Raw genomic sequence first — 25,643 nt, 5'->3', positions numbered from 1 at the left:
CAACATCCAGGCAGGAGAGTGTTTGAAGCCAGGAACCAGGAACTTCATCTGGATCTTCCGAACGATTGGCTGGGGCCACAACACTTGGTTCCTAGATAATTTTCTATTATCTTTTCAGGCACATTAGCAGGGAGCTAGATCAGAAGCAGGACAGCCAGAACACTAACTGGCATCCCCATATGGAATGCAATTATTTCAAGTGGCAGCTTAACTGGCTGCACCACAGTGCCAACCATGTTTTTCAGGAGCAGTTTTTCCTAAAGTGTAACTCTCTTGGACTAGCCTACAGTGTAACTCAGCAGCATTTTCCAGAAACGTAGTCTGAGCCTAAGTGGTTTAAAACTTTTCAAAAAGCACATAAGCCCTGTGCTCACGTAACTTTGAGAAAGTCCACTAATGGACTTGAAGACTCACAGTGAGTAATAGCATATTAAAAGACTAAAGAATGTCTGTTATAAATATGTAAGCCTGAAAGGTTTAGAATTATTAACCATGGAGGCTTCTTCTCCCATGTAATTCATCAGCATCCATTAGAGCACCCGCTGGGAACTGTTTCTGTAAATTGTTGATGCCAGGATCCTCTTCTACCACATTTACCATATACTGTTATGACAGACCGCACACTTAAGAATGGACTTCAGGGGACAGTGTTGAGACATAATAGGTTAAACTACCACCTGTCATGCTGGCATCCCATATGGGCACTGGTTTCAAGTCCCATCTGCTCCAGCTCCGTGCTGATGTGCCTGGGAAAGCAGTAAGGATGACCCAAGTATTTGGGCTCCTGCACGCATGTGGGAAATCCAGAAGTCTTGGCTCGTGGCTTCTACTTGATGCCACTCTGGTCTTTCTGGCCATTTGGGGAATGTGTCAGCAGATGGAAGCTCTTTCTCCATCTCTCTGTAGCTCTACATTTTAAATAAATAACTTTTAAAAGGTTTTCTTAAAAATTTTTTTTTATAAGTTGGGAAGGCAGATATACAGATAGGAGAGACAGGAAGATCATCCATCTGCTGGTTCACTCCCCAAGTGGCTGCAATGGCTGGAACTGAGCCAATCCAAAGCTAGGAGTCAAAAGCTTCTTCTAGGTCTTCCATGTGGGTGCAGGATCCCAAGGCTTTTGGTCATCCTGTATGCTCTCCCAGGCCGCAAGCAGGGAGCTGGATGGGACGTGGAGCAGTCAGGATACGAACTGGTGCATTTAAGGTAAGGGCTTAGCCACTAGGCTACTGCACGAGGCCAAATAAAACACACACACACACACACACACACACACACACACACACATATAGGAAGAATGGGCTTCAGGGTTGTGCACTGTGCCACAGTGGGTTAAAATGTTGTTTTCAAAACATACACATTCTGTATTAGAGTGCCAGTTTGAATCCCATCTCTTGTGCTTCCAGTCCAGCTCCCTGGCAGCAAACCCGGGGAGAGTTAATGAAGGTTCGAGTATTTGAGTTCCTGCCACCTGTGCAGGAGGCCTGGCTGCAGTTCCTGGCTCCTGGGTTGTCACTTGCTATATGGGGAGTGAGCCAGAAGATGAAATATCTCTCTCTATGTCTCTTTCTTTCTCTGTGTCCTTGCCTTTTAAAACAAATAAACCTTTAAAAAAAAGGCTTCTACATCCTCTAGACCTTGTACCATTTCTTTTCAGTCTGTGAAGAGAAAATTGAGGACAACTATGGTGGAATGAAGAAGCCCTCGTGCAGGTTCAATTTGAAGTCTCCATGATTGCAGGAATGTGTATAATTGGCCCTTTAAATAAATGTACCTATTCCACTTTTTCTTAGCCGTGGTAGGAACTAAGAGAGTTCAACCTTTGGGAAAGATAGCCTAGGGCTGGTAAGATCTTAGGAGAACTGGGAAGAGGAGCCATCAGTTCTGATCAGCAGAAATGTAATTCTAAATCCTGGTCCAGAACAAGTGTTGAAAGCCAGAGGAAGTAGCACAGCAGCAGATCCTAGAAATCAGCATGGGAGGGAATTCAGGGATTCCTTATGGCAAGGTGGCAGGCAGGGATAGGGCCTATTCCTCTAGGAAAGGCATCCAAGAAAAGAAGCACAAGAAAGAAGACCTAATCTAGCTTGAGTATTTCTGTGCCCAAGATACAAACGAGCAAGCCAAGATGGGAGGAAGTATGAGTATCTCAAAAGTAGTGAATGGTAGATTTACAATTTGAATCCAAGTTTATCTCTTCCCAAAGGCCACTCATTGTGTCCCCAGGATCCGTGCTCTCAGAAATGAAGCAAGGGTAGGAGTAAGTGTAGACAGAAGGAAAATCTGATTTCAGTCCCCTGATAGGACAATAGGTAGGATCTTCCTTTAGATGCTAGTATCCTTAAGGACACCAGATCAGCAACTTACGACAAGATCTGTACTCTTTTGGTCTCCCACTTGGAATCGATTCTGGTTACACAGTAAGTGAGTTAGTAATAACTGGCTGATTAATTTAATGGAGATCACAGTGATTAGTGTGCTCTCTTCCCCCAGGATGCCTTGCAGCAGAGATTGGCTCAGCAGGATACAGCAGTTCTGCAACTCAAACAAGAACTATTGAGGGCAAATATGGACAGAGATGAGCTGCACAACCAGAATGTGAGTTGAGTGTATGACCTCTGACCTTGTTGATTCCCACTAACAGAATAGTGTATAAGGTGCTGTGATGTCTACCATGCTTGTCTCCCTTCTTTTGTGTCTGGGTTGCCTGCACTCAGTGTCTGCATTTTATTTCCTGTCAAATTCATGTCATGCTGAAGGTCCTGGAACCCTGCTACTATAGTGACAGTGAGGCTGAATTGTGGTTCTACGGTCTGATGATTTCACTAAAGAATATCAATAGAAGTCATGTATTGTTTCCATAGTCATACCCTCTCTGTGTTGTGTACTGTAACTACCAGCGTTAACTCTGATTATTGAGTAGCTTTTTGTTATTCTAGCAGAAACCCAAGACAAGTTTCTTAGGAAGGAAGGAAGTTTGTTTTAGCTTACAGTTCTGAAGGCTCATAGCCCCAGTCCCACAATGGCTGGATGCATTGCTTCAGCTGTCTGGGGAGGCCAGAGGATGGCAATGGCAAAATGAATACAGAAGAATGCTTACATAGTGAGCCAGAAACAAAGCAAGAACAGTCAGGCCCAGTTCAGGCTTATAGAACCAACCCTCTCCTGACAAGTATCTTCTGAGGGCATGGCCCTCCAAGATCTAAGGAACTCCCATCAGGCCCCACCTTCTAGACAACATAATTGGATCAAGTCTGCACCAACCCATGACTTTGGGGTTTCAAAGTCTGTGTGAGCCAGGAGCTCATGTTTAATTTTTAGCTGCTGGCTTTTTTGAGTGTTTGTGAACAACACCTTCATGCTAGCCACTTGGTTTTTTTTTTTTTTTTTTTTTTAAGATTTACTTATGTTTATTGGAAAGTTAGATTTACAGAGAGGAGAGACAAGAAAAAGATCTTCCATCCACTTGTTCACTTCCCAAGTGATTAAGTGATTACAACATATGGAGCTGAGTCAATCTGTAGCCAGGAGCTTCTTCCAGGTCTCCCAAATGGGTGCAGAATCCCAAGGCTTTGGGCCATCCTCCAATGATTTCCCAGGACACAAGCAGGGAGGAGGCGGGGAAGTGGAGCAGTGGAGATATGAGCCAGTGCCCATATGGGATCCCAGCACATGTAAGGCAATTATCTTAGCCACTAGGCTACTGTGCTAGACCCCTCTTTGCATTATTCTATGAAATATGTACTTACCTACACTGCTTCTTTATTGAGAAATTACTTGGAAAATAAAGAGAAGTTTAAAAATGCGCATCTTCTTTAACACAAAGTTGGATGAAGTATTTTAGCCTGTATTATCTAGCACAGTGGAAAGGTTTTTCACAGGGCGTGCAGTCAATGCAGCATCTAAAGATATCGCTTGGTATTCTTACACCTCTGTTGGACTGTTGGGTTCAAGACCCTGGCTTTCTTTCTGAGTCTAGCTGTCTACTACTGCACACTTTCAGCCACTTATTCTTACATTTGCAGGTGGATTTGCAGAGGAAGCTAGATGAGAGGAATCAGCTCTTGGGAGAATATAAAGTAAGGATGATTACTGATTTGGAAATGGCTTCCTTCCGACCTTCCCATTGTTGCTGTTGTTTGAAGAGTACTTAGTTATCCTGTTATCACCCTTTTTATGGATGAAAATGGTTTTCTCTGACCCTTGACTCACTAACCCTGAAGAATGCATACCATAGTTAGGAGAAGTAGGAGTTTGAAGCCTGAGTTCTAGTCTTGCCTTTTTCTGGAATCAGCATGGGTGGCAAGGAGAATCCATAAATGGAAATCCCCTTCCTCTTTGTCCTTCAAGAGTCCCAGGCTCTGTGGGAGATTCTGCCCTTGAGGCTCTGCTTTCCTGAGGCAGAACCTTCACTTCCCAGGGGGAGCTGTTGAGTGTCCTTGGTTCTGCCACACATCTAAAAGCTCTGCTAAAAGCTCTGTCTCTGTTGCAGAAAGAGCTGGGGCAGAAGGATCGCCTCTTGCAGCAGCACCAGGCCAAGTTGGAAGAAGCACTCCGGAAACTCTCAGATGCCAGTTACCAGCAGGTGAAAACAGTTAGTCTCTGACATCCCTCCCCCTTTGCCCAGCAGAAATCCTTTTCTAATAGAGCCTCTGCCCTACAGGTGGATCTAGAACGGGAGCTGGAGCATAAAGATGTCCTTTTGGCTCATTGTATGAAGAGAGAGGCAGATGAGGTAACCCAGGAACCACTTACAAGGCAGAGAGGTTGTTTTTCTGACTTAAGAGAGCTGAACCCAGGCCATAGGCCAGTTTGTTAGATGACTGTTTTGGCAAGAGGGTTGAGTTCCTATAGATTCCAGAATAAGAACATGAAGTTTTAAAACCCATCTTTATACAACAGTTCTGTATTATGCGACCTTAAGTTGCTTAGCTTATGAACCTTAAAGATAAGACTCATGTCGAAAATATGAATAATAGCTGTCCTCTCTACCGATAAATAACTAAATTTAGTTCCATGTCGTCCATCTGGCACAGAGTCTATCTTAAAAAAATATGAAAAGTTGTCCTTAGTTTTTGTTACCAAAGCAAAGGCATGAGGCACTTGTGCAGGGTTCTGAGTCCCCACAGTGACTGTGTCAAGAGTCCAAGTTGGGGGTCTTCTATAGGCGGAGGTTGCCATTTCTTTGTTTCTACATCCAACATGATGAGGCAGTGAAAAAAGGGGAAGAAATGTAAACTCATGTAGCTTACATCTTAACAGAGACATTAAAAACAGAAAGTATGTGCAATGTTAAGAAGTGACAGAAACATAAAGAACAAAAATAAAGACCTCTTGGCCTGGAATTCTCTAACTAGTCTCATTTCTTTTTGCTGCAATAGGTGACCTACTGCAGTAGTCACAACTCTGAAAGCAATGGTTTTCTCTTTCCAACGGCAGGAAAAGGAACTGCTTCCATCACCCATAGAGGGGTAGGTCCCTAGGATTTGGGTGCAAGCCTGCCACTTCTAACTGAAACCAGAAGAATGTCCTAACCATCCCCAGTGGACTAGGCTTTTTATCTCACAGTTCCCTGATCCTTGCATCTGGTTGTGTATATAAAGATCGAAGGCACTTGTTCTACAAACTCAAGACACACACTAGGCCTTCCTTTGTGGAGGAAAATTTCCTACCAATCACACCTTCCCAGCAATGAAAGATCTATTCTGGGTTCCTCTCTGTTTTCTTGAGCCCAGTTGTTGGGTGTGTTATGATAATATGGCACCGGGCTATGCTGATGGCACCTTGCTTTTGCCCACAGAGCAGTGACCTGCAGCTGGTTCGTGATGCTCTCCGCAGCCTGCGCAACAGCTTCAGTGGCCATGATCCTCAGCACCACACCATTGACAGCCTGGAGCAGGGCATCTCCAGCCTCATGGAGCGCTTGCATGTCATGGAGACACAGAAGAAACAAGAAAGAAAGGTAATGCTTTTGCTCTGGTAGCTCTCTTGGGCAAGCTTCTGAGCAAGCCTATTTTTGAAAATGTTAATGTGGGGCCCTGTGCCATGGCACATAGTAGGCTAAGCCTCCACCTGTAACACTGGCATCCCATGGGCATTGGTTCCGACCCCAGCTGCTCCACTTCTGACCCAGCTCCCTGCTTGTGGCCTGGGGAAGCCATGGAGGGTGGCTCAAATACTTGGACCCCTGCACTCACGTGGAGACCAGGAGGAGGCTCCTGGGTTCAGGTTGGCCTACCTCTAGCTGTCGTGGTCGTTTGAGTGGTGAACCAGCAAAAGGAAAACCCCTCTTTCACTTGTCTCTCTCTCTGTAACTCTGCCTTTCAAGTAAAAATACAGTAAATCTTAAAAAATGTTTTTTAAATGTTAATGTGGCAGAGTCAGGGTTAAGTTACCATTGCTCCACCTCCAGTCCAGCTTTCTGATAACACCCTGGAAGAAGCAGTGGGAGATGATTCCCTGCTACCTACACGGGAAACCCGGATGCAGCTCCTGGCTCCTGGCTTTGGCCTGTTGTAGCCAAAATTGGCCATCTAGGGACTGAACATGGGTGGAAGATTGTCTTTCCTTCTCTATGTATAATTCTCTCTAGTAAATAAATATAAATCAGTAAATAATAAAAATATTAATGTAGATGAAGGCAGTGGTAGAAAATATAAGATCTTACCAAAAAAAAAAATTAGGGAAAATGAAAGATCCTTCCAAAGGTTACCAATGGTTTTTTTTCTTTGCTTTTCCTCTCAGTGGAGCTGTCTGTTCATTATGGTACAACAATCCAGGAAAGGAGTTCATTGGAACTCCTGCTCCCAGCAACTGCATTTGTGTCTAAGGGGCGTGGCTCTTGACTGATCTGCCACGCCCCCAACCCCACCACCAAGTTTTCTGTGTTGCTTGTTTCTCTTTTCTCTCCTGCCCCTGGACAACCTTGACACCAGACAGGAAGATCTGTGGAAAATGCACCAGAAGCTATGAAGTGTTTTAGAAATATACATGAATATTGCTGGTTTAAACATGTTCAATTCGACAAAATTGGAAGAAGAAACTATAGAAAAATGTATAATTTCTGTTACTTTTGTGTGGCTCCTTCAGGTTCGAGGCAAGTCCCCCAGAACTCCAGCAGGTGGTGAATACCGGGACTCCTGGCCCCCGCATTCAAGTAAGTACTTCTTATTGCCCAGGCAGGTCTCCAAGCAATTGAGTATTTTTCAAATTACCATTGGTTTGAGGATAGAATGTTTCTTATAGTGATTCACTTTTCTACTTTATTTTTGCAACAATACTAGAATTGAGATAGTCTGGGGACAGTGAAAGCAAAGCGTACTATCATTGCCACCACCTTCATACCAAATGCTGTTTAGCTGTGTGCCGGATGCCTGTCAGGACTACCGTGTCTTTGTAAAACGTGTAAGTTCGAACGGAACAAAATGTGAAACAACAAAAATATGCATACATCTGCATATCATCCTGCAATCAAAAATGGCACAAAAAATTTATTCTTCTTCCCAAATGAAGTAGGTTTAATTTTTATTTGGAGATTTTTCTTAAAAACCTTAGGGGCTTGAAGATCATTCAGGTTAAATCCTGTAAGTTTGCACCATCTAGTGGCCATGTTTAGGAATTGTGTGCCAACCTGCCTTATACCCACTCAACATTCTTTTCCCTCGTGGTCCAACTTGTAGGAAATGTATTCTCCCTCATAGTGTCCATTGCGATTTATATATTTCCTCTTGGTTTAATAATGTTCACATTTTGTTTTACTTAGGCCTAATCTGAAAGTATCTAAAACACTTACAAAATCCAAATGTTAAAGACTGATGTGAAATTTTGTTGTTGTTTTTTATGTATACCATTTAAAAACTTCGTTAGTAAGCAGAGCTTAAAGTGACACACTTAAAATATTTGCACAAATATGAAATGTAAAATATTTGAGAGTAAATAGAATATCATTCAAAACTTAGTATTTAGATAGCTTTTCCTCTTGAATAATCTGTACTAAAAATGAAAGATTATTTTAATACAAAAGTAGCTTTCAATTTCTTTTCCTAGTAGTGCTTTGAAATAGCTCATTCCTGTTTTTCTAGACAGGTTTGTATTCTGTTGTTTCCCTCATCAGTACCTTCTCCATGTACTATAAACACACAACTTACATAGCCCTAAAGATTTGGAAATTCTTATTCAATAGTATAATAAATTCCTCACCCTTCCCCCGAAATTCCTTCATACATATGTATTGTGCAAAATATTGCAAATCATTTTGTAGATTTTTATATACAAAAGTGTTAAAGTAAATGATAATCCATATTTGTAAGTGAACTGAAATTTCTGTCCAAATGATATCCAAAACATGACATAACTCTGACAGTTCTGTAGCTACTGACTTATTTATCAATTTCTTAATAGTTCTTGCTTGCTTTCTTTTCTTCCTGACTTTCTATTTACTACTTAGTCTAGCACTTGGTTACCCCACTGAGTGTTCTTTCTGTGGGTTATCCTTGACTTTCTTGTTGCCTATTGAAGTAGTTATTTTTCACATCTTTCCCTGTCTTTTCTTTTGTTTAAAGATTTATTTATTTTTATTGGAAAGTCAGATATACAGAGAGGAGGAGAGACAGACAGAAAGATCCTCCGTCCAATGATTCACTCCCTAAGTGGCCACACCAGCTGGAGCTGAGCCAATCTGAAGCCTGGAGCCAGGAGCTTCTTCTGGGTCTCCCACTGGGGTGCAGGGTCCCCAGGCTTTGGGCCGTCCTCGACTGCTTTCCTAAGCCACAAGCAGGGAACTGGATGGGAAGCGGGGCGGCTGGGATAGGAACCAACACCCATAAGGGATCACAGCACATGTAAGGTGAGGACTTTAGCCATTAGGCTACTGCACCGGCCCATTCCCTGTCTTTTCAAAAGCACTTTCTGCTCTTGAATGGCATTCCTGTTCTTGAAAACATTCTTCTCCTGAAGCGTTAGTACTAACCTGTTCAATAGATATTAATTGAGGATCCACTATGGACCACCAGTGTTAGACACTGGCAACAGATGAACATGATGCAGGTGGTACTTGCCCTCATCAGTCCTAAAGTCTAGTGAAGACACACAAGCTTTTCTTTCTGGCTTTCTAACCAGGATTCTCCCTAAATCTTCTTTTTGCCTCGTCTTCTTTGTAACTCCTGAATGCTGTAATGTCTTGGAACTCCATTTGTGGTACAGCCGTAGGCCTCCTCACTAGGTAGTCTTTAGGCACTCTTTCACCACCTGTGGACTCAGCTACTTTCAGGTGAAGGTTAGATTAGCACTTCCTCTTTATTGCTAGCCCTCTTCTGATCTTTATGATTATTTTCAAATACAAACAGAATCTGTCTCTCTGATGGCCCAAAGACATTTCAAACTTGTATATAACGCCTGACACAAAACACAGTAAGATAAACACAGAATATCGAATCCTACAGACCTGGAGTGTAGTTTTGGTTCTGCCACTCAGTAGAATGTGAGACCATGGGTAACTGGGTTAATTAATGTCACTGATATCTTAGTTTTCTTATTTATGATACAGAAATAATCCCAAAGGTTATAAGCATTAGGTGAAATATGAGAAAATCAGCTCATAAATTTGCAGAATAGAATTCAGAGTTCAGATAAAAACTCGTTCAAAAATATTTATCTATTATTATTTGAAACTTAGATTTATAAAAAGAAGAAGAGATAGAGAAGGTTTTCCATCAGCTGGGTCACTCCCTAGATGGCTGCAATGGCCAGAGCTGAGCTGATCTAAAGCCAGGAGCCTCCTCTAGGTCTCCCATATGGGTGGAGGGTCCCAGGGACTTGAGTCATACTCCACTGCTTTTCTAGGCCATACACAGAGAGCTGGATTAAAAGTGGAGCAGCTGAGACACAAATCAGCACCCATATGAGATGCCGGTGTGACAGGGTGGAGAATTACTGTTGGGCCATGGCCTGGCCTAAAACACGTTTATCTATAACCATTTGGCCAAGGAATAGTTTCTTTAACAAGTGATAGTTTGACAATCAGATATACACATGAATTAGGATGGCACCATTACCTCACATCATATGCAAAATTTGCTCATAATAAATCAATGAACTATGTAAGAATTAAAATTATAAAATTCGGGGCCCGGCGTGATGGCGTACTGGTTAAGGTCCTCACTTTGCACGTGCCAGGATCCCATATGGGCGCTGGTTCTAATGCCGGCCGCCCCCCTTCCCATCCAGCTCCCTGCCTGTGGCCTGGGAAAGCAGTCGAGGATGGGCCCAAAGGTTTGGGATCCTGCACCCATGTGGGAGACCTGGAGGAAGTTCCTGGATCCTGGCTCTGGATTTGCACAGCACCGGCCATTGCGCTCACTTGGGGAGTAAATCATCGGACAGAAGATCTTCTTCTCTGTCTCTCCTCCTCTCTGTATATCTGACTTTGTAATAAAAAAACAAGTAAATCTTAAAAAAAAAAGGACCTTAGATTTAGCAATGGATTCTTTAAAATGATGTCAAAAGTATAAGCAATAAAAGGAAAACTATAAACATTGGTTCCATCCAAATGAAAGATGTTTATGCATAAAAGGACTATCAGGAAGGCAAAAAGACAGCCCACAAAATAGGAAAAAATAGAAAAAAATACTTGCAAACCATATGTCTGGTAATGGTCTAGGATACAAGATATATAAAGTATTCTACAACTTAGCAAAAAGACAAACTCTGTAACTTAACCACCCCCCCCCCAAAAAAAAACCCCACAAAAATTAAAAAATGGGCAGGGGCGGGTATATGGCAGATCAGGTTAAGAAGACAGTGGATGTTGGTCCAAATACTTGGCTGCCTGCCCCTTTGAAGACACAGGTGGAGTTCCAGGCTCCTGGCCCCAGCCTGGCCCAGTTACAGCTCTTGTGGGCATTTGGAGAGTGAACCAGAGGATGGAAGATCTTGTTTGTCTCTCCATCTCTTGTCACTTTATCTTTCAGATAAATAAATAAATAGATAGATATTTTTTAAAGCCTGGCAAAAGAAATTGAATTTCTACAAGAACCTTTGGTAAATCCCAATCCCACTTTGGCTCCTGACGAGATTAACTCAGTTGTCTCCATTAATGGGCAGACAGAATAGTCAGTGTGCCCAATTCCAGGTATGTATTTTTACTTTAGTCTCTATGATTTTGACATATAATGTGTGGAATTCAATAGAAAATTGTAAGATATCACAAAAGCAAGAAGAAGAAAAGGGTACCATCAAGAGGCAAAGCATGGGCCTGGTGCAATAGCCTAGCAGCTAAGGTCCTTGCCTTGAATATACTCGGATCCCATAGGTGCGCCGGTTCTAATCCTAGCTTCTCTACTTCCTGTCCAACTCCCTGCTTGTGGCTTGGGAAAGCTGTAGAGGATGGCCCAAAGCCTTGGACCTTGCACCCACTTGGGAGACCTGGAAGAAGCTCCCGAGTCCTGGTTTCGGATCAGCTCAGCTCCAGCTGGTGCAGCCAGTTGGGGAGTGAACCAGTGGATCAAAGATCTTTCCCTCTGTAGCTTTTTCTCTCTGTTCATCTGCCTTAGAGAAAGAGAGAGAGAGAGAGAGAGAGAGAGAGAGAGAGAGAGAGAGACAACAGACAGACAAAGGCCAAAGGAGCTGTATTTTAATTCTGGTGCTAACACTCAGGAGCTCTGGCACCTTAGGAACTAAATCATCTACCCCTCTAACCTCCATTCCTCATTCAAAAATGGGAGTGATATTACTAGCTAATGGTGTTGCTTGGAAAATTGAAAGAGGTATTATGTTCAAGTTCTTAGTAGAATAGCTAAAATTTGGAAACTCCTGAGTAAGAGACTATTACCATTGTATTTACTGATATCTTTTAATCCAAGCATATGATTGCACTAAACGTGTGTGGTTTAACTGTACCAATTAAAAGATTGGATATTGTCAAGTTACATGGTAAAGTAAGATTTACCTATATATGCTTTATAAGAAACCCACTGTAAATATAATAATATAGAAGTTAAAAGATGGGGCCTGGCGTGGCCTAGCGGCTAAAGTTCTTGCCTTCAACGCCCTGGGATCCCATATGGGCGCCGGTTCTAATCCCGGCAGCTCCACTTCCCATCCAGTTCCCTGCCTGTGGCCTAGGAAAACAGTTGAGGACGGCCCAATGCATTGGGACCCTGCACCCGTATGGAAGACCCGGAAGAGGTTCCTGGTTCCCGGCTTCGGATCGGCGCAGCACCGGCCGTTGCAGCTCACTTGGGGAGTGAATCATCGATGGAAGCTCTTCCTCTCTGTGTCTCCTCCTCTCTGTATATCTGACTTTGTAATAAAATAAATAAATCTTAAAAAAATAATAATAAATATAAAAAGTTAAAGGAAGGAAAAAGATATGCCATGGAAACATAAATCATTGGAAAATTGATATGGTTAAATTAGTATCAGATGAAATATACTTCAGAACAAAGAATTTTCTATGAATAGAGATACTATATAATTATAAAGAGATCAGTTCACCAAGAAAACATAGCAATTCTAAATATGCATTTTTAAAAGGATTTTATTTTTATTGGAAAGTAAGGTTTACAGAGAGACGAAGAGACAAAGATCCTCCATCCGCTGGTTCACACCCCAAGTGACCTCAACAACCAGAGCTGAGCTGATCCGAAACCAGGAGCCAGGAGCCTCCTCCAGGTCTCCTGCACAAATGCCGGGTCCCAAGACTTTGGGCCATCCTTGATTGCTTTCCCAGGCCACAAGCAGGGAGCTGGAAGGGAAGTGGAATAGCCAGGACAGAAACTGGCACCTGTATGGGATCCCACCACATGGAAGGTGAGCTCTTCAGCCACTAGGCTTCTGCAGTTGGCCCTAAATATGTGTACTTTGTTTTTTAAAGATTTATTTTTATTACAAAGTCAGATATACAGAGAGAGGAGGAGAGACAGAGAGGAAGATCTTCCCTCTGATGATTCACTCCCCAAGTGAGCTGCAACGGCTGGTGCGCGCCGATCCGAAGCCGGGAACCAGGAACCTCTTCCGGGTCTCCCACGCGGGTGCAGGGTCCCAATGCATTGGGCCGTCCTTGACTACTTTCCCAGGCCACAAGCAGGGAGCTGGATGGGAAGTGGAGCTGCCGGGATTAGAACCGTCGCTGCCCATATGGGATCCCGGGGCATTCAAGGCGAGGACTTTAGCCGCTAGGCCACGCTGCCAGGCCCAATATGTGTATTTCTAACAGCAATGTTAAAATACATGAGGCAAAAAAAAACAATAAAAAGGATAAATGAGTAAATCTGCAATTACAATTGGAAACTTGGATACTCTTTGCAGTAATCAGCTGGTCGGCAGAGCATCACTAAAGGCACACCTGGGCAGCATATCAGTCAACTCTTCCGATTGACATGTGGCGAACATGCCAACTAATGATGGCAAAATATGCCTTCTTTTCAAGTATTTTCACATCTTTACCAAGATGCTTCATGATCTGGCCATAAAACTGAACAAATTTGAAACAATTGAAATCATATAGGATTTTTTTTTTTTGCCGTTATGGAATGAAGCTGGAGATCAGTACCAGAGAAATATATGGAAGATTTACAAGTATTTAGAAATTGAGCAACACACATCTGAATATCCTGTGGGTCAAAAAGAAATTCCCAAAACCAGTTGCGAAATATTTTGAATACAAAGAAAGCATAGGGCTGGCCTTGTTGCAGAGCAGGTTAAGCCACAGCTTGGCCTACTGACAGCTGTGTCACAGTGCCACTTTGAATCTTGGCTGCTCTGCTTCCAACCCAGCTTCCTGATCATTTTCCTGGGAAAGCGGTGGAAGATGGCCAAGTACGGGGGCTCCTGCCTCCCACATATGAGGCCTGGTTAGGTCTGTCTGCAGCCAGTCTCGGAGGCAGCCGTTCAAGCCATTTAGAGAGTAGACTGCGGATGGAAGGTCTTACTCTGTCTTTCTCACTCTGCCTTTTAGATAAATCAAATACATCTTTAAAAACTCAATACATAAAAATTTTTGGAATGCAGCAAAAGCAGTGCTTAGAAGAAAATCTGTGGCATTAAATACATACGTGCAAACACAAAGAAAACTTTCTAATCACCGATCTCAGTTAACTGAGCTACCTTCAGAAACATGAATGAGAGCAAACTAAATACAAAAATAGAAAAAAGGAAGGAATAAATATAGGAATGGGAATCCATGACATTGAAATAGAAAATTGAAAAGTCAATCAAATCTAAATCTCTAGCCAGATAGATCAGGCAAAGTAAAATAAATGAATATTTAGCAATGAATATTTTGAAATTAAAAAAATGCAGGAGGCATTTATAGCTGCACAAAATAATTAAAATAAAATATGTAGGCATAAGCCGTATAAAATTTGTGCAATGACTACGTTGAAAACTACAAAACACTAAAAGAATATATAAGCAAGTGGGTAAAGAATTCAGTATTAAGATGCCTGTTCTTTCCTCAAAGAATCTATAGTCTCAATGGAATTTCAGTAAAAAATCCTACCAGATTTTTATACTTATAAACAAGTTGATTCTAAAATTTATAAGAAGGGTCTGGTACCATGGTACAGCAAGTTAAACCTCTGCCTGCAATGCTGGCATCCCATATGGGCTTCCTATATGACTCCCATCTGCTCCACTCCCATTCCAACTTCCAGCTAAATGGTCTGGGAAAGGAAGTGGAGGATCCCCTAAGTACTTGGGCCGTGGCATCATGTGGAAGACTTGAAAGAAGCTCCTGACTTCAGATCACCCCAGTTTCAATTGTTGTGGTTATTTAGGGAGTGAAACAATGGATGGAAAATCTCTTTTTGTCTCTCCTTTCTCTGTAACTCTACTTTTTAAATTAAAAGTAAATAAACGGGCCTGGCGGCGTGGCCTGGTGGCTGGAGTCCTCGCCTTGAGGGCCCCAGGACCCCATATGGGCGCCGGTTCTGGTCCCGGCAGCTCCACTTCCCATCCAGCTCCCTGCTTGTGGCCTGGGAAAGCAGTTGAGGACAGCCCAATGCATTGGGACACTGCACCTGCGTGGGAGACCCGGAAGAGGTTCCAGGTTCCCGGCTTCGGATCGGCGCGCATCGGCCCGTTGCGGCTCACTTGGGGAGTGAATCATTGGACGGAAGATCTTCCTCTCTGTCTCTCCTCCTCTGTGTATATCTGGCTGTAGTGAAATGAATAAATCTTTAAAAAAAAAAAGTAAATAAACAAATAAATCATTTAAATTTATATGAAATCATAAAGGGAGAATGATTCTACTGGTGAAATGTTAACAAAGATGAATAAAGTAGTTGGAAGACCACTCTGTCTGATTTCAAAACTATAAAGTTAAGGTAATGAAAACAGGATAATATTGGTAAATGGATAGACACATAGAGAGTAAAACAGAACAGAGTTCAAAGTACACTCACACATGGTTGACCAGTTGATTTACAATACTGTTAAAGTGGCAACTCAGTGGCAAAAAGGTGAACTTTTTAAAAATGTCATGAAAACAACTAACAACCCACAATATTTTTAAGAATGTCATCCTATTTCATATGCTGATAAAAATGCATATATCATATGCTGAAATAAAAATGAACACTAATGGTTTATAAATCTAAACATCATTCTTCTTCACTAGCCATCTGAAACTAGTATCACTGATGACCTTTTTATTAAACCAATCTTTGCAAAGTGTGTACCTCCATGTGGCATTTGACACCCTGATTTATTCTTTAATGTTATCCTTAAATGTGTGTATGACATTTGTATTACTTCAGCCTCCCACAACAAAATACTACAGGCTGGGGGCCTGGGGCAATAGCCTAGTGGCTAAATCCTTGCTTTGTATGTACCAGGATCCCATATGAGTGTCGGTTCTTATCCTTGCTCCTCCACTCCCCATCTAGCTCCTTGTTTGTGACCTGGGAAAGTAGTTGAGGATGGCCTAACGCCCTGGGACCCTGCACCTGTGTGGGAGACCTGGAAGAACCTCTTGGCTCCTGGCTTCAGATTGGCTCAACTCCAACCATTGTGGCTACTTGGGGAGTGAACCAGCAGACAGAAGGTCTTTCTCTCTGTCTCTCCTTCTCTCTGTAAATCTGCCTCTCCAGGAAAAATAAAAATAAATATTTAACTTAAAAAAAAACATAGGCTGGATACATTGAATAATAGAAATTAATTTGTTCACAGTTCTAGAGACTGGAAGCACAAGCTCATGGTACAAGTATGGTTACATGCTAGTAAGACTTTCTTCCTCTCATTTGGCATAGAGAGCCCATGCTTTGGTGTCTGTCTTATTCTTTTATTTATTGATTTGAAAGACAGAGTTAGGAAAAGGCAGATGTTCCATTTTCCCCAAATGCTGCAACAGCCAAGGCTGTGGCAGGCTGAAGCCAGGAGCTTAGAACTGTATCTAGGTCTTCTACATGGGTGCAGGGGCCCAAGCCCTTGGTCTAGCTTCTGCACTCTTCCAAAGCACATTAGCAGGAAGCTGGATCAGAAGTGGAGCAACTGGGCCTTGAAGTGGTGTTCTTATAGGATGCCAGGTTCTCGGGTGATAGCTTAACGCACTACAACACAGCACTGGCCTGTGCTGTCTATTCTTGTAAGAACACCAGTTCTGCTTGGTCAGAGCCCCACCCTTATGATCTCATATAACCATAACTGTCATTGTAAAGACTCTTTTTTAAAAACAGTCACACAGGTGTTGCTCCTGGGGACCAAAGAACATGATCGGCACCCATTTGGTATGCTTGCATTGCAGGCAGAGTAGCATACTGTGCCATCATGCCGGCCCCTAGAGATTGTTCCAGAATTTCTCTCATCCAATCCATACCTCACAGCTGGACTGACCTTTCTGAAATGCCAATCTGATCAGTTTCCTTTGTGCATCTTCCCATACTTTAATGTCTTGGGCCCAGCACATTGGCCTGGTGGCTAAATCCTCGCCTTGCATGTGCGCAGATCCCATACGGCTGCTGATTGTCTCGGCTGCTCCACTTCCCATCTGGCTCTCTTCTTGTGGCCTGGGAAAGCAGTTGAGAATTGCCCAAAGCCTTGGGACCGTGCATCCATGTGGGAGACCTGGATGAAGCTCCTGGATCCTGGCTTCAGATCAGCTCAGCTCCAGCCATTGTGGCCACCTGGGGAATGAACCAGCAGATGGAAGATCTCGGCCATCCTCCACTGCCTTCCTAGGCCACAAGTAGGGAGCTGGATTAGGTCAGTGGAGCTGCTGGAATATGAACTGGTGCCCTTACTTACGGGATCCTGACGCATGCAAGGTGAGAGGACTTTAGCCACTAGTCTACCGTGCTGACCCCCCTAGGACTTTAAAAATATATATATTTATTTTATTTGTTTGAAGATTTATGGAAGTGAAGGCAGGGTGGGGCGAGTGTGGCAGGAGGAGAGAGAGAATCTTCTTTTTACTAGTTTACTCCCAGATGGCTACAGTGACCAGCACTGGCCAAGCTGAAGCCAAGTGCTAGCTTTCTTTTTTTTTTTTTTTTTAAAGATTTATTTATTTTTATTACAAAGTCAGATATACAGAGAGGAGGAGAGACAGAGAGGAAGATCTTCCGTCCGATGATTCACTCCCCAAGTGACCGCAATGGCCGGTGCGTGCCGATCCGAAGCCAGGAACCTGGAACCTCTTCCGGGTCTCCCACGCAGGTGCAGTGTCCCAATGCATTGGGCCGTCCTCAACTGCTTTCCCAGGCCACAAGCAGGGAGCTGGATGGGAAGTGGAGCTGCTGCGATTAGAACCGGCGCCTATATGGGATCCTGGGGCATTCAAGGCGAGGACTTTAGCTGCTAGGCCATGCCGGGCCCCAAGGTGCTAGCTTTCATCTGGAACTTCCATATGGCTGGAAGGGCCTAGACACTTACACCACCTGCTGCTGCCTTTCCCAGGCCATTTTCAGGGATCCGGATGGGAAGTGGAGTATCCAGAACATGAACCAGTCCCTATATGAGATGCTACTGTCACAGGTCTTTGAAATTCACAACTATGTGGTTGATTTTTATATTTTTAGTTAGCACAGATTAAGTGTTCAAGAGCTGTTTATTGAATGATGCTAAAGGTAAAAATTTTATTTATTTCATAACTACTATGTGCCAGACACTGTGCTGATTGCTAGGGCAAAGGAGAATTATGGTATAACTGCCTTCTTTGGAGGGAAAGCTGATTGCTATGCAAATAGAGCAAGTTTCTTTTTTCTTTTACCCCTGTACTAATACAGCTCTCATGCTCACCCTTATTTTTCAAACTTTTAAATTATTTCTTAAAAAATTATTATTTTTACTTGAGAGGCAAAGTTAGTGAGAGTGAGAGAGAGATCTTCATCCACTGATTCACTGCCCGAATGACAACAGGAAGGGCTGGCCAGGTCAGAACCAGGAGCTAGGAGCTTCATCTGAATGGCAGGGACCCCAGAACTTGGGCTGTCTTTTGCTGCAGTCCTTAGGCTCACTGGCATGGACTAGAATCAAAGTGGAGCAGCTGGCATTGCAGGCAGTGGCTTAATTTCCTTGAGCACATTGCTGCCCCACTCTCCCTTATTTTAATATCTCTTCCAGAATATATTTCCTAAGTTGCCAGTTTGGTTGGAATCAATGCTTAGAGTAAGAAAGGAAATACATGTAGGTGGAATTGGTGAAGAGAGTTCATATATATGGGTGTTCAATTAGTTTGGGTCTTTATGATTAAGGTTTGTGATTGTTCTTATCTCCTTCTTTCTTTAAGTCATAACTACAAGTACTCATTAACTACATTTTCCCCAAAGTACCTTTTTTAAAAAATAGAAGTTAGAAACTTGAGTTAAAGACCATAGGACCAGAAGGAATGGTTAGCTTAGCCATTCAGATACTCAGGTCCCACAGTGGAGTGCCTGGAGTCAGTTCCTGGCTCTGGTTCCCGACTCCAGCTTTCTGTCAGTGCAGACCCTGGGAAGCAGTTGTGAGTGGGTTCCTGTCACCCACATGCTAATCATTCTTGTTTGCCAGCTTTGACCTTGTCTTGGCCATGTGGGCATTTGGGGAGTGAACTGGCAGATGAGAGCTCTTTATCTTTTTCCCTCTCCTTAAAAAAAGAAGGAAGCCACAGGAACAGCCCATGTGACTCCTATGTAGCTGAGAGTTTAGGTCTTCTGCCTTTTCAGTTGGAAGCAGAGGCCCTTTGGGATCTGAGTTTCTAAGGTTCCTGTGCTTGTGTGGTCTTTGTCTTCATGAATCCCAGGACTATTCTCCACTACTGTTCACCAAATTCTAAATGCTGGCAAAGCCTGCAGACCCTGCTGTGTGTCTCCATTGCCTCGCTGAACTTTCTGGGCTTCTCTGCCCTCTGCCGGTCTTTAGCCACATGGCTTTCAGATCAGTTGCTCATCCCCTTCTAGAAAAACATGGAATGGTGAGGTGTGACGGTGCTTGTGATACTGCCCACGTTCAAAATGCCCCTTGTCTTAGTGTTACCATTGGTGACTTCTTGGATCATCCGCTGTGGACATGGTGTTTGACAAGGGTGTGACACATTCTCCTGACATACTTTGAAAAACTGGAGCTATGGGATGGTTTGGAGCCAATGGGATGTCCTAACCACTCAGTCTGTCTCTGATTGCAGAATTGCCTCATTCTCAGAGCTCTCCAGCTGTCAGCAGCACCTGCACTAAAGTGCTCTATTTCACTGACCGGTCACTTACGCCCTTCATGGTCAACATACCAAAGAGGTGAGATGCTGGGATGCTTGTACTTTCAATCTGGATAACTTACAAATATGCTCCAAGTCTGAAATAATCGTTTTCAAGTGGTCAAAATACCTCCTGCCACTAGCCATCAATTGCATCCTGGCGCTCCTTCTTCTTTGTTAGGATTAGATGGCTGTAGCTAATCCCAATTGTGAATTTATGTTAAGAACTTTGCAAAAAGTCAGTTAATATATTTTGTACTAAAGAACATAGTTTTGAATCAACTACTGAGAAAGGTCATAGATTTTCCTAGCGTCTGCCTAATTTGCTCAGGGAGAAAAGCCAGCTTCCTAAAGATAGAAAGTAAACATGGTGACATTTTATGTTCCATAGTAAAGAAGGGGAGTATTGTAAAGTTGAATAGTAAAGTGGAATAGTAAAGAAGGAAATCAAGAGAACATAGATGTGCCTATGGTTGTTCTGCAGACTTGATTTCAGATACCTTTTGTCTAATTCCCAGAGAAAACCAGAGGAAAGTGATTTGGCTGCTGTAGATGCAATAATTCTAAATTCTCGGGTCATCACAGATGCAATGAGAGTTATCAGGGGCTGTGACCTGACAAGGCCATGCTGTTTCTGCCTGTTGACCATGGAAGGGCCCTATCTTCCCAACTTATTGATTAACAATCTGTCTTGGTGCACTGTCCTTTTGTTGCAGGTTGGGGGAAGTGACGCTAAAGGATTTTAAAGCAGCTATTGACCGGGAAGGGAATCACCGGTATCACTTCAAAGCGCTCGATCCCGAGTTTGGCACTGTCAAAGAGGAGGTATGTACTCCGCAGAGCGTGTGTGGTGTCCCTGCCCACTGGCCTCAAGCCCTGGCCCCCTGAAGTACTCACGCTCTCTGTTCAGCTCTGAGGAGCCTCCAGAGACTCGAGTCACTTCTAATTGCTATAGGCTCAGAAGCCACAGAATAGCCCAAGATGGTGATGGATTTAGTCTAGTACTTCATTACTTTGAGACTTTTGGATAGAATCTTCATTTTTTTTAAAAAAATTTTATTTTGTTATGGAAAACAAAGAAATTATTATAAAATGAATGTCTTTTTTCTGTTTGTAACCACATAACAGAAAAAAGTGTTACTCCTACATAGAGCAAAAGAAACAAACAGGCTTGAATATATGTAACAGATACATATGTATGTTGAAAGCTAGAAACTTGTGGGTGGTCATCTATGTTTGAGAACATGCTTATTTCCAACTTTTGAGTATTCTCTCCACTTACACTTTTCTTGGTAATCCAATCCATTTGCCAGGCGAAACCTTCCCTCCAACACCCATTCTTTAGAAGCGAGTTATGGATTATAAGTGCCTTCCATGTGGTTATAAAATTTAAAAAGTGGAAAAAATGTGATACATGTTTTGTGAAGATTTCCTCACTGAAATGTTTGAGTAACCCTGCTTTATTTGTGGCTTATGAAATCAAAGAACTGCATCCAAGAAATAACCTTGATTGGTCTTGCTTCCAATCCTTTCTTTTCCATACCTTACACCAAAATTTTCCTCTTTTTCAACTGTTTTTTAAAAGCTTACCCTACAACTTTCTCTTAGGAGTTCCAGAGTAGTCTGTGATGAGTAATGTGTTAATGCTTATAACAGAGTTCAGGATATTTTATAGCTGTAAAACTAAGAAATACATATATACACACACACACACACACACACACACACATATACACACACATGACATAAGTTACGAGTTAGAACTTCAAGGACAAAACCAAAGGGACCTAGAAGCTAACACAAAGCTTTCTGTACTTTGTTATACTTTGTTTTTAAGGTCTTCTTTTTTTTTTTTTTTTTTCTCTAAGCAGCAGCAGCAGCAGTGGTTGTTAGTGGTACTTCTACCTTACTCTGTATTTCTCCATTGTTCTTTCTCTAGGTTTTCCATGATGATGATGCCATCCCTGGATGGGAAGGGAAAATTGTAGCCTGGGTGGAAGAGGAACATGGAGAGAATTAATGCTGAGTATTAGCTCAGGGGCTTGTGGAACCAAGTCACTCCCTGGCTGCTTCACTCAGGAAGGAGACTAAAACCATAATACACAGAGATATTTCTAGTCTGTGTGGCTAAAACTGAAGCTTCTCCAAGTATAATGACCATCAGGCAGTCCTGTCTGTGTGCCTGACTTATCTGGTACTTAATATCCCCATCCAAATGTATGTCATGGTTTCACCTGGAGTTCCTTGTCAGTGGGAACACAGCGTTCTACTCTGAGGACAACAAACCGAAGGCCTTAACCAACGGGGATGGATGATCTCGCTCCTGTAGGGGCATGGCTGCTATTACCTGGAACCTGAGAATTGGATGCATCACTCCTGTGTGTGACAGTATTATTTGGCCTTGATGGTTACAGCAATCAGAGTCCCAGCATTTGTACTTACAGCCAAGACAAAGGTACCAGCATTTCTGCTGCTTTGCAGCTATCACAAACCAAGAATAAATGAAGAAGTGGTACCAAAGATGAGGGCCCACTCTTCAGTAACACTTTGAACTGGACCTGGATGGTGCTGAACTGTTTATTGGATGGAAAAAGGGCTGCCCATTTTGTGCTATACTGTGCTACAACCATAATTAAATATGATTTTGTGCTGCCTTTCCTCGTCTTGGCTGATTTGGCAGCTTGTTCTTCAACCCATATGGGGGCATATTTCATGGACTGCTAGCTATCTCTAGGGACTATTTAACTTTAGAGTCATTTATTTTTATTCGAACTGATAAACTCTTTGTGTTTGAAAGGAATAAGGAGTGAATGTCTCCTCAAACATCCAGGCGGGTATGGAAAGGTGCTGCTACCCATATCATCTTGACTTTGTCTCTTGACTTTTCTTTGGCTCATGACATCTCTTTTACAGCTAAAAGAAGACAGACTATTAAGTTCAGCATTTCCTTGTGATTTATGAGAACTGAGCATGACTTACTGGTCTGGAATCCTCTTTCAAGGCTGGATTTATTTCCTATTATGTATTTAGTGTAGGTTGATTCTTTTGGGCATAACAGAACCATGGGGCATGGAGCATGAGTCATGAAAGGTAGGATTGATTCTAGGTAACAAAACCTAGAATAATTTCTCATGTGCAACATTGTCAAGTGTAGAAGCTTGAAGTATACAGCTTCCAGGAATCACTAATAACCTGGGCTTTCTCGTTCATTCCCCAAGAGCCATCAACCAATTAGCCATTTTTATTTATCTGTATTACCCATAGCAGTTTGTTTGTGATTACCAATGTACACTGCCAAACAGAAGAGTAGGATGGATCTGTTTCCATTTCAACTCCCCTCTAGCCATTTCAACAACTACTCTTTGAAACTCTGATATGACATCTTGTTGTTTTATATAGATGTCTTTTTAAAATTCATGTCTGGAGAATTCTTTTGTGTTCATTTTCTTTTTGTCTGAGAACCATGTCTATTTTTATAACTCAAGTGTGAGTTGTATATATTCTCACATTCAACTGTATATTGTATCCTTAGAGAACCCAGTAGCTTTTATACAGTCTCTTCTTACCACCCCTTGTGGCTTTAGAACAAGCTTTATTTTGTTACTGATGACAATTCCAGTTCCAATTCTACCTGCCATTTTATTGTGGTGGGAGTTGTATATAATTCAGTTGATTGCACCTCCAGCAGACAGGAGCTCAGAAAACACCTGATGTCTTTCATCTAATTTTATCTGGTCTTTTCCTACTAACAATGATATTATTTTTTTGTCAGAAGTGATTGGGAGAATTTGGGAAAGCCAGCCTAAATTATGAACGATTCATTTGGATGTCAGATAGGAGATAATATATTGTTTTATTCCCAGGAAGTCTGGAGAAAAAATCTTTACATCACCAGTTTTTTTGTTGCATGAATTTTATGTGTTTGCTATATATATATATATAGCATGAGGGGTAGCAGGCCAAAATTCATTATTGTATTTCTAGTAGTTTATCTTGATGTTTATCCCTTAAATCAGTTTTGCTTGTCACTTTTCTTTCAGCCAAGTCTTATGTGTAATTTAACATTTCAGAGAAAATTAAGTCAGAGAAATATTTCATAGTTCTTCACCTTACTTATTTTTCTTATCTCCTTTTTGGAAAAGGATTTGTAATGGCCTGGTGCCACATTAAAAAGCTGAAATTGAGTTCAAGGAGAACTGGAGGTCCCCCCCGCCCAACACCTTTTAGCTCATTCATCCTATGCAAGAGGTAAACATCCCTACTAGATGAAGTCACTCCAGTAACTCTTGTACAAAATGTGCTGGTAATCCTTATTCCAGCTGTCAGATGAGCCGAAGGAGCTATTGAGTCGTTCAGTCTGAATGGTTCGCTGTTTAGATGCACTTGTGATCTTCTCCTAGTGACATAGCTGCCGAATAGTCCATTCTGCTATTGATGGTGTTTTTGTTCCTTGAGAAAACTAAGGAATCAGAATGTTTAGAATTCATAAAACATCTCTAAACAGCGTTGGCGCTTTTTTTTTTATAATGACTCTCAAAAATAGTCAAGAGTTCAGTTTCTTAAACAGTTTTCACTGAAGGTTGTTCCCTTATTGCTTCATTCCCTAAATTTGCTGGAATTGGAACTAAATTTGTTTGTTCTCTTATTGCTTCGTTCCCTAAATTTGCTGCATTTTGTGTCTGAAGAACTAAGGCTGAACACACTTGGCAGTGGCGATATTATTTACTAGTTTGCAGCTTTTTTTAAAAAATCAGGATGGTTATAAATTAGAGAAAATATTCTTATGATCTACATCAATCCAAGAGGACTTAAAAACATTTAGAGCATAATTAAAATTATTTTATTTCCATGAATTAAGCATGACTGCATACTCTATTGTCTGAACTTATGAGAGCTATAGCTTGTTTAAAATCCATATATGTGTAAAGTTATATTTTCTTAGAAACATGGATGTTTGCAACCACTGCTTTCAAAGAGATCATTGCCATGTATTGTTTCACAGTGTTCTCATGAGGAAAATGTTATACCAGAGGCTTCTGATGATCAAAGTGATAACCGGTTTTAACTGCCCGTACAATTTATGAACTAATTAAAAAAACATAAAATGGAATAAAATGGAGTTTGCAAACTAAATCCATCATTCATTTTTCTTTCCTTACTGACCAGTAACGCCATATATAAATAAGCTCAAGTGCGCCCACTTGAGCTCCTGGGTAGCATGTTTATATTACATGGAGAGTGGAGATAAGGATTACTTTATTGCTACAGATATTGTGCTACTAGTATTTCTAATGGAAGCAAAAGGATTATCAAGGAAAATATTTATTTAGCACTTCTGAAAAATTATATCTAAATGTGCAAATAAGAATCCAGGCATGTACATAACAGTCTCTAATGCAAGCACAAACATTAGGCTTTCTAAAATGTGCACCTAAAACCAATCAATTGCTAGCAGTTAAAAATGCTTGTTGCACATCTTGGGGCCTGGGTTTGGTTCTCAGATCTGCCTTCTGACTCCAGCAGACCTTGAGCTAGGCAGGCAGGAGGCAAATTCTTGCCTTCTTGCTCCTGGCCCTGGCTTTGGCTCAGCTGCAGGAATCTGGGGCATATACCAGTGCAGGCATTGTCTGTCTGACTCTCAAATAAATAAAAGTTAAAAAGAATATGTACATGTGAAATATTCCCAAGACAATTTGAAACCTGCTCCCCCAAAACAAAGTTGCCTTCAAGTTGAATGTTTAATGTATCCCAGTTGTTAGCCTTGAATACTTTCACTGCTCTTACGTATTTTACATATCCTAAACTATTAATTAGCTACTCCATTGTGACAAGTATGAGCAGAACTTAATTCAACATCTTTCATAATGAACTATTTTCTCTTCCCATCTACTCAAATTTGAACCAGTGATATTACTGTTCTACAAATCTACTTCAAATCCGAGTATTTTTTTAGCTGCCTTAATTTTCCTTTATCCAGTCT

The 25,643-nt window shown here is 41.9% G+C and overlaps 1 protein-coding gene across 5 annotated transcripts in view; it reads left to right on the top strand.

The window, feature by feature from the left end:
- The window catches only part of DIXDC1 (DIX domain containing 1), a 74,670-nt gene extending 51,952 nt beyond the window's left edge, over window positions 1-22,718 (top strand). For all 5 annotated transcript variants that reach the window (XM_058663917.1, XM_058663915.1, XM_058663916.1 and 2 more), the window contains 10 exons: window positions 2,494-2,598; window positions 4,026-4,079; window positions 4,493-4,585; window positions 4,664-4,735; window positions 5,382-5,471; window positions 5,801-5,962; window positions 7,090-7,156; window positions 19,598-19,703; window positions 20,380-20,488; window positions 21,603-22,718. In XM_058663917.1, coding sequence (XP_058519900.1) covers window positions 2,494-2,598; window positions 4,026-4,079; window positions 4,493-4,585; window positions 4,664-4,735; window positions 5,382-5,471; window positions 5,801-5,962; window positions 7,090-7,156; window positions 19,598-19,703; window positions 20,380-20,488; window positions 21,603-21,683 — 939 coding nt within the window. In that variant the 3' untranslated portion in view covers window positions 21,684-22,718. The remainder of the gene's footprint in view (window positions 1-2,493; window positions 2,599-4,025; window positions 4,080-4,492; window positions 4,586-4,663; window positions 4,736-5,381; window positions 5,472-5,800; window positions 5,963-7,089; window positions 7,157-19,597; window positions 19,704-20,379; window positions 20,489-21,602) is intronic.
- Window positions 22,719-25,643: the final 2,925 nt, after the last annotated feature.

This window comes from Ochotona princeps, chromosome 4 (genome assembly GCF_030435755.1).
Source record: "Ochotona princeps isolate mOchPri1 chromosome 4, mOchPri1.hap1, whole genome shotgun sequence".
NCBI classification, from domain to species: Eukaryota; Metazoa; Chordata; class Mammalia; order Lagomorpha; family Ochotonidae; genus Ochotona; species Ochotona princeps.
The sequence above is the reverse complement of the archived record's forward strand: the minus strand, read 5'-3'. Positions and strand labels throughout refer to the sequence as shown.